Here is a 13337-nt window from a genome sequence, read left to right as displayed (position 1 = left end):
ATTTATGAAATAATTTAAGAACATTAAAAAGCAGACCGGGTTTACTGGACTGAGCCAATGAACGCTGATGACCGTTTTCCTGGTGTGCTGACAGGTGACATCAGAGCCCCCCGTAGTTGAGAACACTGCCTTGGCTGCACACAGAACACACCATCACCAAAGTACTGGCTAGACTGGAATGGAAGGCCCATGATTCATTATCCCTGGGTGTAAAAGGCAAACTGGAATAACGGGAAAGAAAAAAGACTGGGACAAAATATTTGCAATGCATACAATAGAGGATTGCCATCTAGGATATACATGCTGTTCCTACAATTCAGGAAGACAAACTCGATAGAAAAAACAACAAAGAACATGAATAGCAAAGAGAAATGCAGATGGCTAACGCAATGTGACAGAATGCAAGCGTGGACATCAATTCCGCAACCAGACTTTCAAAGCTACAAAGTCTGGCGATGCCAAACACTGGTACAGAACCAGGAAACAAACACATCAGAGAGCGCTACACCTACACAGCCTCATGGACAGGCAACGTCAGCAGAACCAGTTAAAGCAAGCCACGTGCATCATGGATAGTACAGGCTTTCGTTATTTTATGGCAACTCATTTATTTTCTTGCTTCACAAATAACTTATTTTTATCTGAATACAAATGACACATAACCATAATGTAGAATACATACTATTAAAGCACCAACACATAAGTTCAAAGCAAAAATATACACATTCAGAAAAGAAGCCAAACTTTGAGAATTGGACAGAAGCAGCATTTAGTGCACACCTTTCCTTCTCACGGTCACCTCACAGTTACTTTGCTGGAGGCGGTGTGGTTGTCTGGGAACTCTGGTGACGTTTCTCCCAGTTCCAGGGGCTCCGTTACCTTTTTCACAAACGGTACGTACTCATTTGCTAGCTTGTTGAATGTCCCTTTACACCTACACATAGATTTCAGGGACCAAGGATGTTTGATCTATGCCTGGTACTACTATATGATGAACAGCACATATATTGGACAGACGGATGGGTGGGTGGAGGACAGACAGGTGGATAAAGAAAGTGGGCAAAGGCTATCAACAAGAGTTCAGCTGGACTCAACCACACTGAGCACCATCAGGTGCCAGCGTACAGAAACACAGAAAGGCAAGGGGAGCCAATGAAGAGTTCCAAGTCCAGGAAGTTGTGGTTTGGGATCATCCTCTTGTCAAGGACAAGCCTGAAGTGAACCGAGAGACACCCCAACTCTGTCGTGTTCCCCCAGTGTAAGGCCACTAGAAAATTAGCACTAACTTCTAACCAGCGTCCATCAGGGAGGCTTCTACAGGTAAACCTGAGCGCAAACTCCAATAGGAGAGTGGGAGCTCAGGGGCCTCGTCAGCGCACAGCACTGAGCACCCTCTGAGAACACAGAGCGTGCCTCTCTCTCCTGCAGTCACCACACAGAGCTTGGGCCAAGTTAGCTGGCGTTCCCCTTGTCTGACATGAGCTGCTGCTCTACCTTTCTTCCTTCCTTCCTTCCTTCTTTCCGCTTTGACGCTGAGAGAAAGGAATCCCTGATTACCTTAGTTTTAACCACTGGTATCTGTACCAGCATTGTTAATCTAGAGTTGTTACATTGTATTGTTTCTCAAGAAAGGGAAATCAAATTTATAAAAGGAAAACAGCTAAGTGCTGGAAGAGGGAGTCTGCACACAGTCACACATGTGGGAACATAAACCACACTGATCACAAACTAAGACAACATGAGTTGTCACAAGGCCTGCAATGAAACGCAGTGACATGTGACCTGAGAGAGCACAGGCATGTAACTAAGAGATGCAAGTTACATGTCACCATCACAGAAGCCCAATAAGAAAGTCTCTTAAGCAATTCATGGATGGTACAGACTTGGACAAAAACAATTGTCTGAGTGGGCCGCGTAATTAGCTGACAGCTCAGCATGTGTTCTAATTCAATTATCAGTTGCATTTACTGGGGCTCCAAAGCATTCTGCTGTGGTGACTTAAGTCTGCACTTGCTTCAGGGAGTGGTGGCGCACGCCTGTGATCCCAGCACTCTGGGAGGCAGATGGCTGTGAGTTTGAGGCCAGCCTGGTCTACAAAGTGAGTCCAGGACAGCCAAGGCTACACAGAGAAACTCTGTCTCAAAAAAACAAAAAATAAAAATTAAAAAAGATCTGCACTTGCTGACATGAAGGGAAGACTGGGAGTTAGCCCCACCAGTCCAGCCACTGCAAACGGAAATACTACGTCAATTTGTCAGCTTAAAAAGACAGCCTTCTCGGTGCTGGAGAGATGGCGCCACAGTTAAGATCGCTGTCTGCTCTCCTAGAGGTCCTGAGTTCAATTCCCAGCAACCACATGGTGGCTCACAACTATCTATAATGTGATCTAATGCCCTCTTCTGGTCTGCAGTGCACATTTCTGGGAGATAGTTTCTATACCTATCAGTGCAGAACTGGACCTTCAAAATCCCTTCAGTCCTAAAGACGATCTGGGTTTCCTCAAGATTCATCCACAGTCAACCCGCCAGCCTTTGCTGGGCAGTTCTAATGGTCAAAGGACTAGTTCTGGGCAAAGGCGAGGTTGTTTTCATAGGCCTTAACAGGTCACAGGGTAAGGGGCATGGTTTTATCAACAGGAGGCACTGCAGAGATGCTCACACTCCTATCCCACGAGAGTGGACCAGAAGTAACGGCTGACTTGCTGCACTCGCCGGAGGGCCCTCTCCCAGGGACAGACTCAATCCAGTGCTGATTCTCCAACTTCAGACCTGTCCATGGAAAACACTCGTGACTCTGCAGACCAGAGTACACTCTCAAATCAGACTCGACAGTCTGCTTTCCTAGCATCTAATGTTCACCTTCCACAAGGAAACAAAACCTCAAAAGGAAAACTGAGTTCCTTTTGCTTCCTTCCCGTAAGTTTCAGTCCTAAAGTCCTGAGGCAGAGCGGAGCAAAGGAGGAGTCTACACGGTATGCGTAGAGGAGATGAGGGCGCTAGGGCGACCTAAGGGATGGCGGTACAAGTGATACAGAAGGTGTCCATGTTAATCAAGAAAATGTTATTCTAAGAGGTCAAATAATCTTTTCAGGTTCTGGTTCACACAGAATTTCCCAAGTCATTCTGATCCACGTGACTAGTATAATACTCAACCTTCAGCAGGTCTATCCAACGTTCAGGCCTCGTGGCAAAGTACGGCCACAGTTCTGTCCGTTAGAGTAAGCTCCAAAGATCTGTGATGCGGCATGCTTAGGAAGCCAGCCGAAGCACAGGTTGGAATCACAGCACTGCAGCATGGACGCGTATGAATCATGCAGCTGGTGTGTACAACATCTGGTGTGACATCAGCCTCTGCACCAGTCACCTTTAGCTAATATTCACAACAGTGGAGCTAGGATCTTGCTGTTACGCAACTGGACCTCCTTCTGGTCTCTGGGCCTGCTGAGGGTTGGGGACACAGGCTCTTCACCACTGTTTTCCCATCTGGTAGCTATTGAGAGATGTAGGTAGGACACAATGGTGTCTATTAGACTCTCGACCCTGTCCCTCAGACCCAGAGCACTGGAAAGCAGGACAGGACAACTCCGGCAAGCGTTAACAACTTGAAATAAGCAACGAGATACTCTGCCTCAACAATTTTTATTTCATTAAGATAAAAGCTTCTGACAAGATCTTTTTCTTATCTCTCTTCTTTTCACTGTTCCATAAATCCAGCTTTAAGAACATGGGCTGGAGAGATGGCTCAGAAGACCCTCTAATGTGCTGAGTCGTGAAGGAGCTACAACAAAGACTGGTGATGCCAGGTGCTCAGTCCCTTAGCGGAAAGCACGGGACATCCTGAAGCACGCGCCTCCTCCCCAAACTGAGTCTCCAGCACCGACTCAGTGAAGAGACGTGGAGAGATCTTTCTAGAGCGCTCACTCCACAGCAACAGAAAGCAGAGTGCTCTGGGCTGCATGGGGGATTAAAAGGTTTGTTCTTTTTATTCTTCCTAAATGTCAGCACATTTCAATGATTATGGAACTGAATAAGACATTAGGCAACATGTAGTGCGTTTCGAAGCCAAATCTGGGCCAGGACAGCAAAGCCTCTGGGGGCAGATGAAGAAGAGGCAGCAGCTGACAGAACTGAAGCAGTGAGAGCAGTGAGCTGATGAACAGGGGAAGAGTACATAAACTCTGCTCATCCTTTTTCTCAGTGTCCTTGGCACCAACGAGGGAAGTTAGACACCACCATGACTAGCATGTAGGGAAAGAGATAAGAGCCTACCACTCGCTGGCCACATGGAAAAATTCTTCCCAAAGGAGCAGACATCATGTGAAGTGTGCCAAATGTTGGCTATCAAATCCTGTCACCTGGGTAGGAAGGGGAAATGGCTTCAGAGCTGCCCTTTTCTTTCTTGTAAGAAATCTTTAAATTGAAACATTAATTTAGAAAAATGGCATTTTAAAAGCTGTGGTGATTTTGTGGTGATTACGTTCCCTGGGACCCTGTGGTAGGTAAGGCAGTTCTACTCTTCCCACCGCTTGCTTCCCACCACCAGCAGGGGGAGGGGGAAGGGACACTGTCTGGCTCCAAGGCTAGGGTGACAGTCTCCGCTGAGATCTAGCCAATCACTAGTCTCAATGGCCAGAGGTGGGTGGGGAGAGGTGGGTGGAGAGAGGTGTCTCAGTTATCACCTGATGGCCAATGTAAGAGATACCCCCTCCTCCCCAAGGAAAAGGTGGCTGGATGAGCCAGCTGTGATCTTCTTTTACATCTTTAAGACTGGGTAATTAGGGCTGGAGAGATAGCTCAAGGATTAAGAGCACTGGCTGCTCTTCCAGAGGTCCTGAGTTCAATTCCCAGCAACCACCTGGCAGCTCACAACCATCTATAATAAGCTCTGGGGCCCTCTTCTGGCCTTCAGGTATACATGCAAGGCAGGCAGAGCACTGTATATGAAATAAATCTTTAAATACAACAGAGAGAATGGGTGATTGCTACACTGCAACAAGATTCCAACTAACCAACTCTTCACAACACTACTCCAGTCACATTATCATTTTCCAGAAATAAATAGTTCTGCCTGTGCTGGTTCCCACCAACCAGACCACCCTACTGCAGCAGGCACAAATAAATACAGGTATACAGGAGTGATAGTCTTTAGGCCTCATAGTTGCTAGATTTACTTCTTGGGAGGTAAGTAAAAGGCCACACACAGCCTGTAGAAGTTCTGTACATAAGGCAAAGTTCAGGTCCCTGTGCTGGGCCCTGAGAGAACAAAGCAGCAGATACTGCTATGCACTCCCCACCTGGCTACAGCTGAGGTCCTTCAACTAGAAAGGACCTCTCCCTCCACCCTGCCAGCTGCTGTGTGGACCTGCCCCTGTTCCTCACCTGTAATCAGATCTACGCGAGTGTGAACCCTAAGTTCCCCTGAACGTTCTCAAGCCTCTAATCATGAGAGTCTGTAACTCAGCTGAATGAAGCCCCCAAATGCTCTAAAATGGGGAGAGCCACAGGAGGAAGCAACGCAAGCAAGATGAAAGAGCCTGGAGGAGCCTCTGCAGGTGGAGAGCGTTGCACATCAGACCGTCTCCAAAGCTGCAAGCAGACCCCACAGTTCAGAAGGCAACTTGAACAACCTGGAGAGCCTTTCCCACCAGGCTCCCACACTGGGCACTGAGCTGTTAATTTATTCTAGCACTCTTTCACCCTTCTCAGGGGACTCTTAGAGCAAGAATTACGTCCACCCTCTTGTCAAGCTATTTTATACAAGTAGCAATTATGTCCTGGTTCAAGAATGAAAAATCCCCTTGTTTCATGTATGTAATATGAGCTGGCCACAGGATGGCAAATCTGCACTTTTTACTCTTGAGGCTGGAGAATGATTCAGCAGTTAAAAGCACTGGGTGCTTTTCCAGAAGACCTGGGTTCAATTCCCAGCACCCACGTGGCAGCTCACAACCATCTGCAACTCCAGTTCCAGGGGATCTTACACCCCTTGAAGGGCACCAGGCTCACAAGTGGTGCACAGACATATATGTACGAAAAGCACTTTTCTTTTTCATTGATAGTGTCAAATACACTGGCTCTCATCTCCTATGAGTCTGATGGTCCTTATAAGCGCAGTCAGACTCAGTCATGACACTCAAGGTCCGGAAGCTGGGGCTAGAACAAGCCCCATGTGAGCAGAGTTCAGTTGGTCACTGAAATCCTCCTCTCTAGCTAGCAGGCCTGGGGTCCCTCGTCCTTGGGAAGTAGGTGTTCGGAGACAAGCAGCCAAGGCCTACCTTCTTTGCTTTTCCACAGAGAATGGCTCCCTCCCACAGTCACTGGTGCCTGCTTTTTTCCCCCCAGTTTTACAAGACAGGATTTCTCTGTGTAGCCTTGGCTGTCCTAGACTTGTTTTGTAGACCAAGCTGGTCTTGAACTCACAGAGATCTGTCTACTGCTGCCTCCAGAGTGCTGGGCCCAGCTGGTCTCTAGCATTTAAAAATCTGCCCTAATCACAAAGTTGCTTCTCTCGCTCGAAGGCTCTCCAGTAGCATTCTTTCCAGAGTATGATGTGTTTTAATATGTTGGTAATTAAATTATCCTGATTGCTTCTGTTTCAGATGGCTGAGGCCCTATTTAGACGATGTCAGTAAGGGATGTCAGCAAAACAAATCGAGTAAAACTGCACAAATCTACATAAGAAATAAGGACAATGTAATCTGGAACCCTGCAGAACTTGCTAATTTACTGAAAGGTCTAACTTGTTAGAATGCTTTAAATTTAAAAGCACTTTCATACACTCCTCCCATTTAGTCCCTACAAAATGTATAAAACATCTTTCTGAAAGTTGGGCATCAGCGCAGTACTAACAGCAAGAAGCCAGGATTAATGTCGCAGGTCCTGAAAACTTAGGTTCAATCCCCATGACTCAAACGGTAGGAAAACCAACTACTACAAGCTGTCCTCTGACCTAATGAAAGCCGTGGTATGTATGTATGTGTACATACACGTACACGTACACATACACACACGCACACACACACACACACACATTGAAAACACAAGTGGCCTAACTTGCCCTCTTGTCACACTCATTACTCTTTTTGTCACTTGCTATCCTCAATTACTTCACACCTGCTCTCTGCACTTTTCAATACGTCATCCCATATTTTCTTATCAAGTGAAATAAAACGAATGCTATCAGAAGAAATGCTCTGCACTCTACCGATCACGCGCAGCCGTGACTGTGAACTCCTGGACTTCAAACAAGGAGCTGGAGAGACACGTGTGGCCTGGGGCTGTGACGTCACACACAGGCTCCTCAGGCCTGCAGAAAGCTCTAGAAGACGCGCTGTACAGACGGCCCACGGCTTTCTCTGCAGACTCTTCTCTCATCTACCTCACTGACGATGCTACAGCAATTCTTTCCTGTCTCCAGCATCACCTGCTTTTAGCCAAACAAGAGTCTTCTCGTCAGCACATGGCCCACATGTTTTCTCATTTTTTTTTTTAAAGGATAGTTTGGGGTGATAAAATGTTTTAGAATCTCCTGTAACTAATTAACAATTACAATAAAGTAGCAAAAACATACTGAAGTCAATCATTTTTGTACAAATCAGCAATGAACAAGCAGAACTGCAATAAAAAAAAAACATCAGTACCATTGGCATTAACACTCCCCCAAAAGATATAAATCTCAACATGCGTACAAATCTATATGAAGAAAATGACAATGAAATGACCCATGGCGTCACCCCATGCTCATGACCAGGGTGGCTCAATAGTACTGAGACACCAGTTCTTCCCGACCTAATCCAGACACAATCACAATAAAAATCCTAGAAAATTTTACAAAGACAAAAAAACCTCTGAATCTAAAGTTTACATGGGCAGGCCAAAAGCCAGAATGACCAACACACTATCAAAGGAGAAGGCGACAAATTTATCTGGAAAAATGACCACCTGAAGACTGAATATATATAAAGCGATGTCAATAAAGACTGGAGAAAAAAACAAATTCATGGATGGAACAGAAAAAAAGCCCAGGAAATGGTCTTTTCACAGAAAACTACAAATCTCTGAGAAGGGAGCAGAGCTATGAAACGGAGATGAGGCTTTTCAACACATGGTGCCCTAAGAAGTGGACACGTAAAAAGGTATTTTATAGTGCTGGGTGTGGCAGCACGCACCTTTAATCCTAGCACTTGGGAGGCAGAGGCAGGTGGATCACTGTGAGTTTGAGGCCAGCCTGGTCTACAAAGCTAGTCCAGGACAGCCAAGGCTACACAGAAAAACCCTGTCTCAAAAAAATAAAAAAATAAAAAACAAAAAGATATTTTATATTCATATAAAAATGAATGAATCTAGACACAGATATTATACCAATCTAAAATCAACACGGATTATAGGTGTAAAAATATAGTACAAAATATAAGACCCCCAGAAGGCAGCACAGAAAAACACCAGGTCTTCAGGTTGGCTACTAATTTTTAGATATAACACTATGACACGATCAATGGAAAAAAAAAAAAACAGGTAAGAGGGAGCTTAATAAAATCAAAATGTTTGCTTTTTGTAAAAGACACTCAAGAGAAGGAGGAGGACATTAAGACCAATGGGACATACTTGCAAAATATGTACCTGAGAGAGGATTGTAATCCAAAGTACACCAAGAGTTCTTTAAATGACACAGTAAGGACGTAAAGAACTCAATTAAAATAAGTCAAATGGGACCCAGGCCCCCTGCACCTAGGTAAGGGTTGTGAGCAGGTCTTCCTGTGGGGATCCTAAAACGGGACAGGGGCTGTCTCTCACTCTGTCGTCTGCCATTTGATCCTTTCCCCTAACTTGGCTGCCTTGTCTAGCCTTAATAGAGAAGATGCGCCTAGTCTCACTGAAACTTGATATGCCAAGGCTGGTTGACAACCATGGGAGGCCTGCCCTTTTCTGAGGAGAAGGGGAGGAAAGGTGGATGGGGGCGGGGCAGGTGGTAAGGAGGGGCTGGGAGGAAAAAAAGGGACAGGGAGCTGAGAGCAGGATGTAAAGTAAATAAATAATTTTTATTTTAAGGGAAAAAACTGTCAAGTATGCTAGAGGGACGGCTCAATGGCAGGGCACTTGCCTAGCAACCATAAGGCCTTGGGTTCAAACCCCGGAGCTGGAAAAAGGGGAAGAGGAGGAGGAAAAAAGATAAAGGCACTAGCACTTCAAAAACACCTCCTCCAAACAGACTTACAGTTGACAGACATATAACCAGATGTTCCCACCATTTATCTCTAAAGAAAAGTAAACAAAAGCCACATCAAGAGACTACACTACCTACAGCAAGCGCCTCACTCTTGGCTGGTCAGAATGCAGTGGAATGGCAGCCTCCTACAAAGCTAAGCACACTCACACCAAACAACTCAGCACTCACACTGTTCAGAAAAGACGCAGAGCTAAAAACTCACCTGCCCAAAATGTGCATAAGGGTATTTATTCGAATTGAGCAATGGAATCTGATCTCTGGAAATGTGCAACAATCGAAAGCTTACAACTTTCTCAGGGCCACACCATTAAAATGTGTTTCTTGCACAGAATCATTATATAAAATCATCATAGGAGCCACAGAGATGGCTCAACAGTTAAACAGCATTGCTCTTCCAGAGAACCCAGGCTTGATTCCCAGCTGCTGGGGTACACTGTGTGAAGCTGTGTCTCTGTATATTCGACTGTTAATTGCTAAGGCAGCAGAGGGCTAAGTCCTAGCCATATTGTTATTTCTATGGCCCATCGCCTGCTTTATATTTTGTAAATATTCATCTTTTCTCAATTACCTACAGGTTATAATAAAGAGCTGAAGGCCAATATCTGGGCAGGAAGTGAAGGGCAGAACTTCCAGGAGGGAGGGGGGCACGTTGGGAAAAGAAAGGCACTGCAGGGCCAGGGATTCGCCAGCAAACACGGAGGTGAACAGACATGGACCACAACGGAGCAGAGAGGTAGAGCTAGCCACATGGCGGATGCAGTGCCAGGATTAGTCATGTGAAGCTAGACAGGCAGCTGGCAGACTGCCCAAGCTAAAGGGCCTAAGCTTTAAGCTTATAAACGTCTCCGGGTCATTATTTTATTGCTGGAAGGTCCAAGAGTCTCCCTACGCCCAGCACCCACTTCAGGGGGCTCACAGCCATCTCTAAGTCCAGCTCCAGAAGATCCAATGCCTCTGGCCTCTGTGGGCACCAACACCTGTGTGGCACACACTCACACAGACACACAAATACATCCAACTGAAAATAAAACATCTTTTTAAAAACTACCAAAAAAGGTATACGTATAAAGTATATATGAAACAAACTAATTTTGTGTGTAGACCTGGGTTCTGTCCCTAAGATATCTTATAATGCATATGCACACATTCCAAATATGACATCTGAAACACTTCTGGTCCGAAGTATTGCAAATAATAGACGCTCAATCTATAATAGCTTTACTCACAACTGGATTATAGACCTTTTGTGTGTATCCTCTCAAAATTCATGTTGAAACAGACATGGTGACTCACACCTATAGTCCCTGTGGTTGGGAAGTGGAGGCAGGAGAATTGCAAGTTTGAAGCTAACCAAGGCTACATAGTAAGACCCGTCTCTTTTTTTTCCTCTGCTCTAATTTGATCCCCAATGCAATGGTGTTGTGGAGGCGGGGCTCTGGGAGGTGCCTCTGCCCTGTGTGGAGAGCCCTCCAGAGTGCGGTTAGTTCCCCGCAGAGAACTAGCTCACCCTTCTTGGCATGTTAGAGAAAAGAAGTCTCTATCTGAAGCCTACAGGGCCGCATGAGAAGCTGACTGCTAGCCCCCTGGCTTTGGACTCCAGCTAAAGTGCCTGCAGGTTTGCCTCTCAGTCTAGGGTGATTTGTTACAGTTGTATGAGCTGGACCAATTGCAAAAACTTGGAAGCCCTTAAGCCCTTTGATAGGGGGAGACAGAAGGCCTACTTTGACCACGCAGCTAAAGGCCTAACTCTCGGCTCCAGCAGGTCCCGCCCTCCTTAATGCTCCCTCAGTACCTATGATCTTCTACTGGACTGTACACAATGACTAACCTTGACTGTCAGCCTGACTGGGTGGAGAAGGCCCTAGCTTAGGAAAGCACAGTCTGCTGGGTATTTCCAGAGAGGTTTGACACAGAGGACAGCAATCATTGTGAGGGTAGGGGTGGGGGATGGGAGGGAGCCTGAATATGAACCTCATCAGTCAATGGGCTGCAGGCCTGCCTGGGACAAGGGTTATATCACTGGTCTCACGTTTGTTCTGAGCTTCTACCTTGGACTGAGTAGGAGCTACCAAGTACTCTGGCTATCCAGTGTGCTCTTAACCATCCCCTTCCATAAGTACATACACATTCAGTTGGCTCTCTTCCTCTAAAGAATCTTAATGCACCACACAATCTATTTCCTCCTTCCTTATGCTTATTCGCCTTCAAACAGGAAGTTTACAACAAACGCCCTTACACTGCCAGTCCACAATCCCATCACTCTTCTTACCTCTAACTCTGAGGTCTTTCTGAAGAGGCAGCCAAGTCTTCTAGCTCTTTGTTTTAAAATCTTCACTAGATCTGCCAGGCATGGTGTGACACACTTGCAATCGAGCATTTGGGAGACTGGGGCAAGAGGATCACCACAAGTTCAAGACTAGCCTGGTCTACCTAATGAGTTCCAGGTCAGCCCTGAGCTACAAAGTGAGACTCTGTTTTAAACAACCAAAATAAAACCAAACAAGTCCTATCTAGTACTCGCTGAGCTTTGATTCTGAAAATTATGGACATCAAGCTCCTCAGTACACAGTTAATCTTGTTAGCAATGTTAGAACGCTCGGTTAAGACAGCTAAAGTCAGTTACCAAAACTAACCAAAACCTTATTTGAGTTTCCACAGTAGACCTACCTGTACTACTCTAGGACATTTCAGTACAATAATAATAGAATACACTTTACATTCCAAGGCCTCAAGAAGAGAGTACTCTTAAACTTTCTCAGTGCACATGGACAAAACTGTAAGATGCCTTGGAATCAAATAAAAAGGAAGTAAGAGTTACTCAAGACAGCCAGGGGCTAGATTCTCTCAACTCCAGCGTTCATTTTTACACCAATCAGGACACCTCTCACAACTGAAGTCACGTACCTAGAGGCATCCAGGAAGGGTCTGTGGGCAAGGCTGACCCACTCTTCTTTGTTGGAGGAGTAGTTTGGCTCCCGAGGTGTTTCTCTCATGGTATCCAAATCCACTAAGTAATGGCATTTGCTGATATCAATCTGAAATGAAAAGGCCAGCTCTCCATCAGTAATTGTGAAGGTTCCTGAAGAGTGGGGACCCAACCACAAGCCTAACAATTACCAGAAGGCTGCATAAGGGCCAAGCACCAAAGCCACCTGTGCTTCGTCCACTCTGCTAGCACACAGGCTATCACCGAGGCTCCTGGGGACAACATGCACTTGCTCAGACAGGCACATAGCGAGCTGTGGGTGGTCTGCAGCTAGCCTACATCTGTAAGTCCCTCTAGCCCCTCAGACACTTACAAAGCCAATTTGAGTGTACAGCTTATCTCTAGAAAACCTGTCTTGTGCTCGCCACTGCTCCCTTCTATCTATCTTATTTTAGAGATCTAAAGGGCACAGTTAACACAGACACCATCTGTGAGGAAGCCCTGGCTCTCCTGAGGGAGCCCAGAGGCTGCACTGCACCTCATAATAATACAGCAGGATCATGAGCTTCTCCTGCAGGAAGTCAACAGAATGGAGAAAGGCAAAGAACCATCTCCACAGCAAAGCTCAATACAACTGAGGAGCCGTAACTACGGGACTGAGGAGCTGCAACTACGGGACTGACAAGCAGGCAGAGTACAGAATACTAGCAGTGTCATTCAACTGGTGACAACACGGATGCCCTAGAACCTACATGTCAGTATAAGTGCATTCTACCTTAAAACTGAAAGGGCCTGTTCATCACAATCACCATTATGAAATAAGACAGAAGGCACAGACTAGAAGACAGATGACACACACCAAGCAGTCACAGTTGACAGTGTATATGATGCGCTCCTGTCAACCAGTAAAACAAAAGAAACCACTCAATAAGGAATGAGCAAGCTACTTTTGTAGGATAAGGGTCCACGCCCATTTCCGGGTCTGAAAACTTACCAAAATCTACCAATCCCCTAAAAACCCACCAATCCCTGAGCACAAAATCCTATCAATCCCTTAACATGAAATCCCACCAATCCCTGGGCTTGTCTTGAAATACCATTAGTCCTTACACTGGAAATCTCCACCCTAGAAAACTCATTCTTCCACAAAACCCTGTATCAGCCTGTCTCCTGCTCGGTTCCCCGC

General features: G+C 45.8%; 1 protein-coding gene across 3 annotated transcripts in view; it reads right to left on the bottom strand.

The window, feature by feature from the left end:
- The window catches only part of ALG9 (ALG9 alpha-1,2-mannosyltransferase), a 66076-nt gene that overhangs the window by 6234 nt on the left and 46505 nt on the right, over nucleotides 1-13337 (bottom strand). For all 3 annotated transcript variants that reach the window (XM_084782080.1, XM_084782082.1, XM_084782081.1), the window contains one exon: nucleotides 12130-12260. In XM_084782080.1, the coding sequence (XP_084638206.1) occupies nucleotides 12130-12260 (131 nt within the window). The remainder of the gene's footprint in view (nucleotides 1-12129; nucleotides 12261-13337) is intronic.

This window comes from Acomys minous (genome assembly GCF_964271855.1).
Source record: "Acomys minous genome assembly, chromosome: 5".
NCBI classification, from domain to species: domain Eukaryota; kingdom Metazoa; phylum Chordata; class Mammalia; order Rodentia; family Muridae; genus Acomys; species Acomys minous.
Note: the sequence above shows the minus strand (reverse complement) of the source record. Positions and strands in the feature narration are given on the sequence as shown.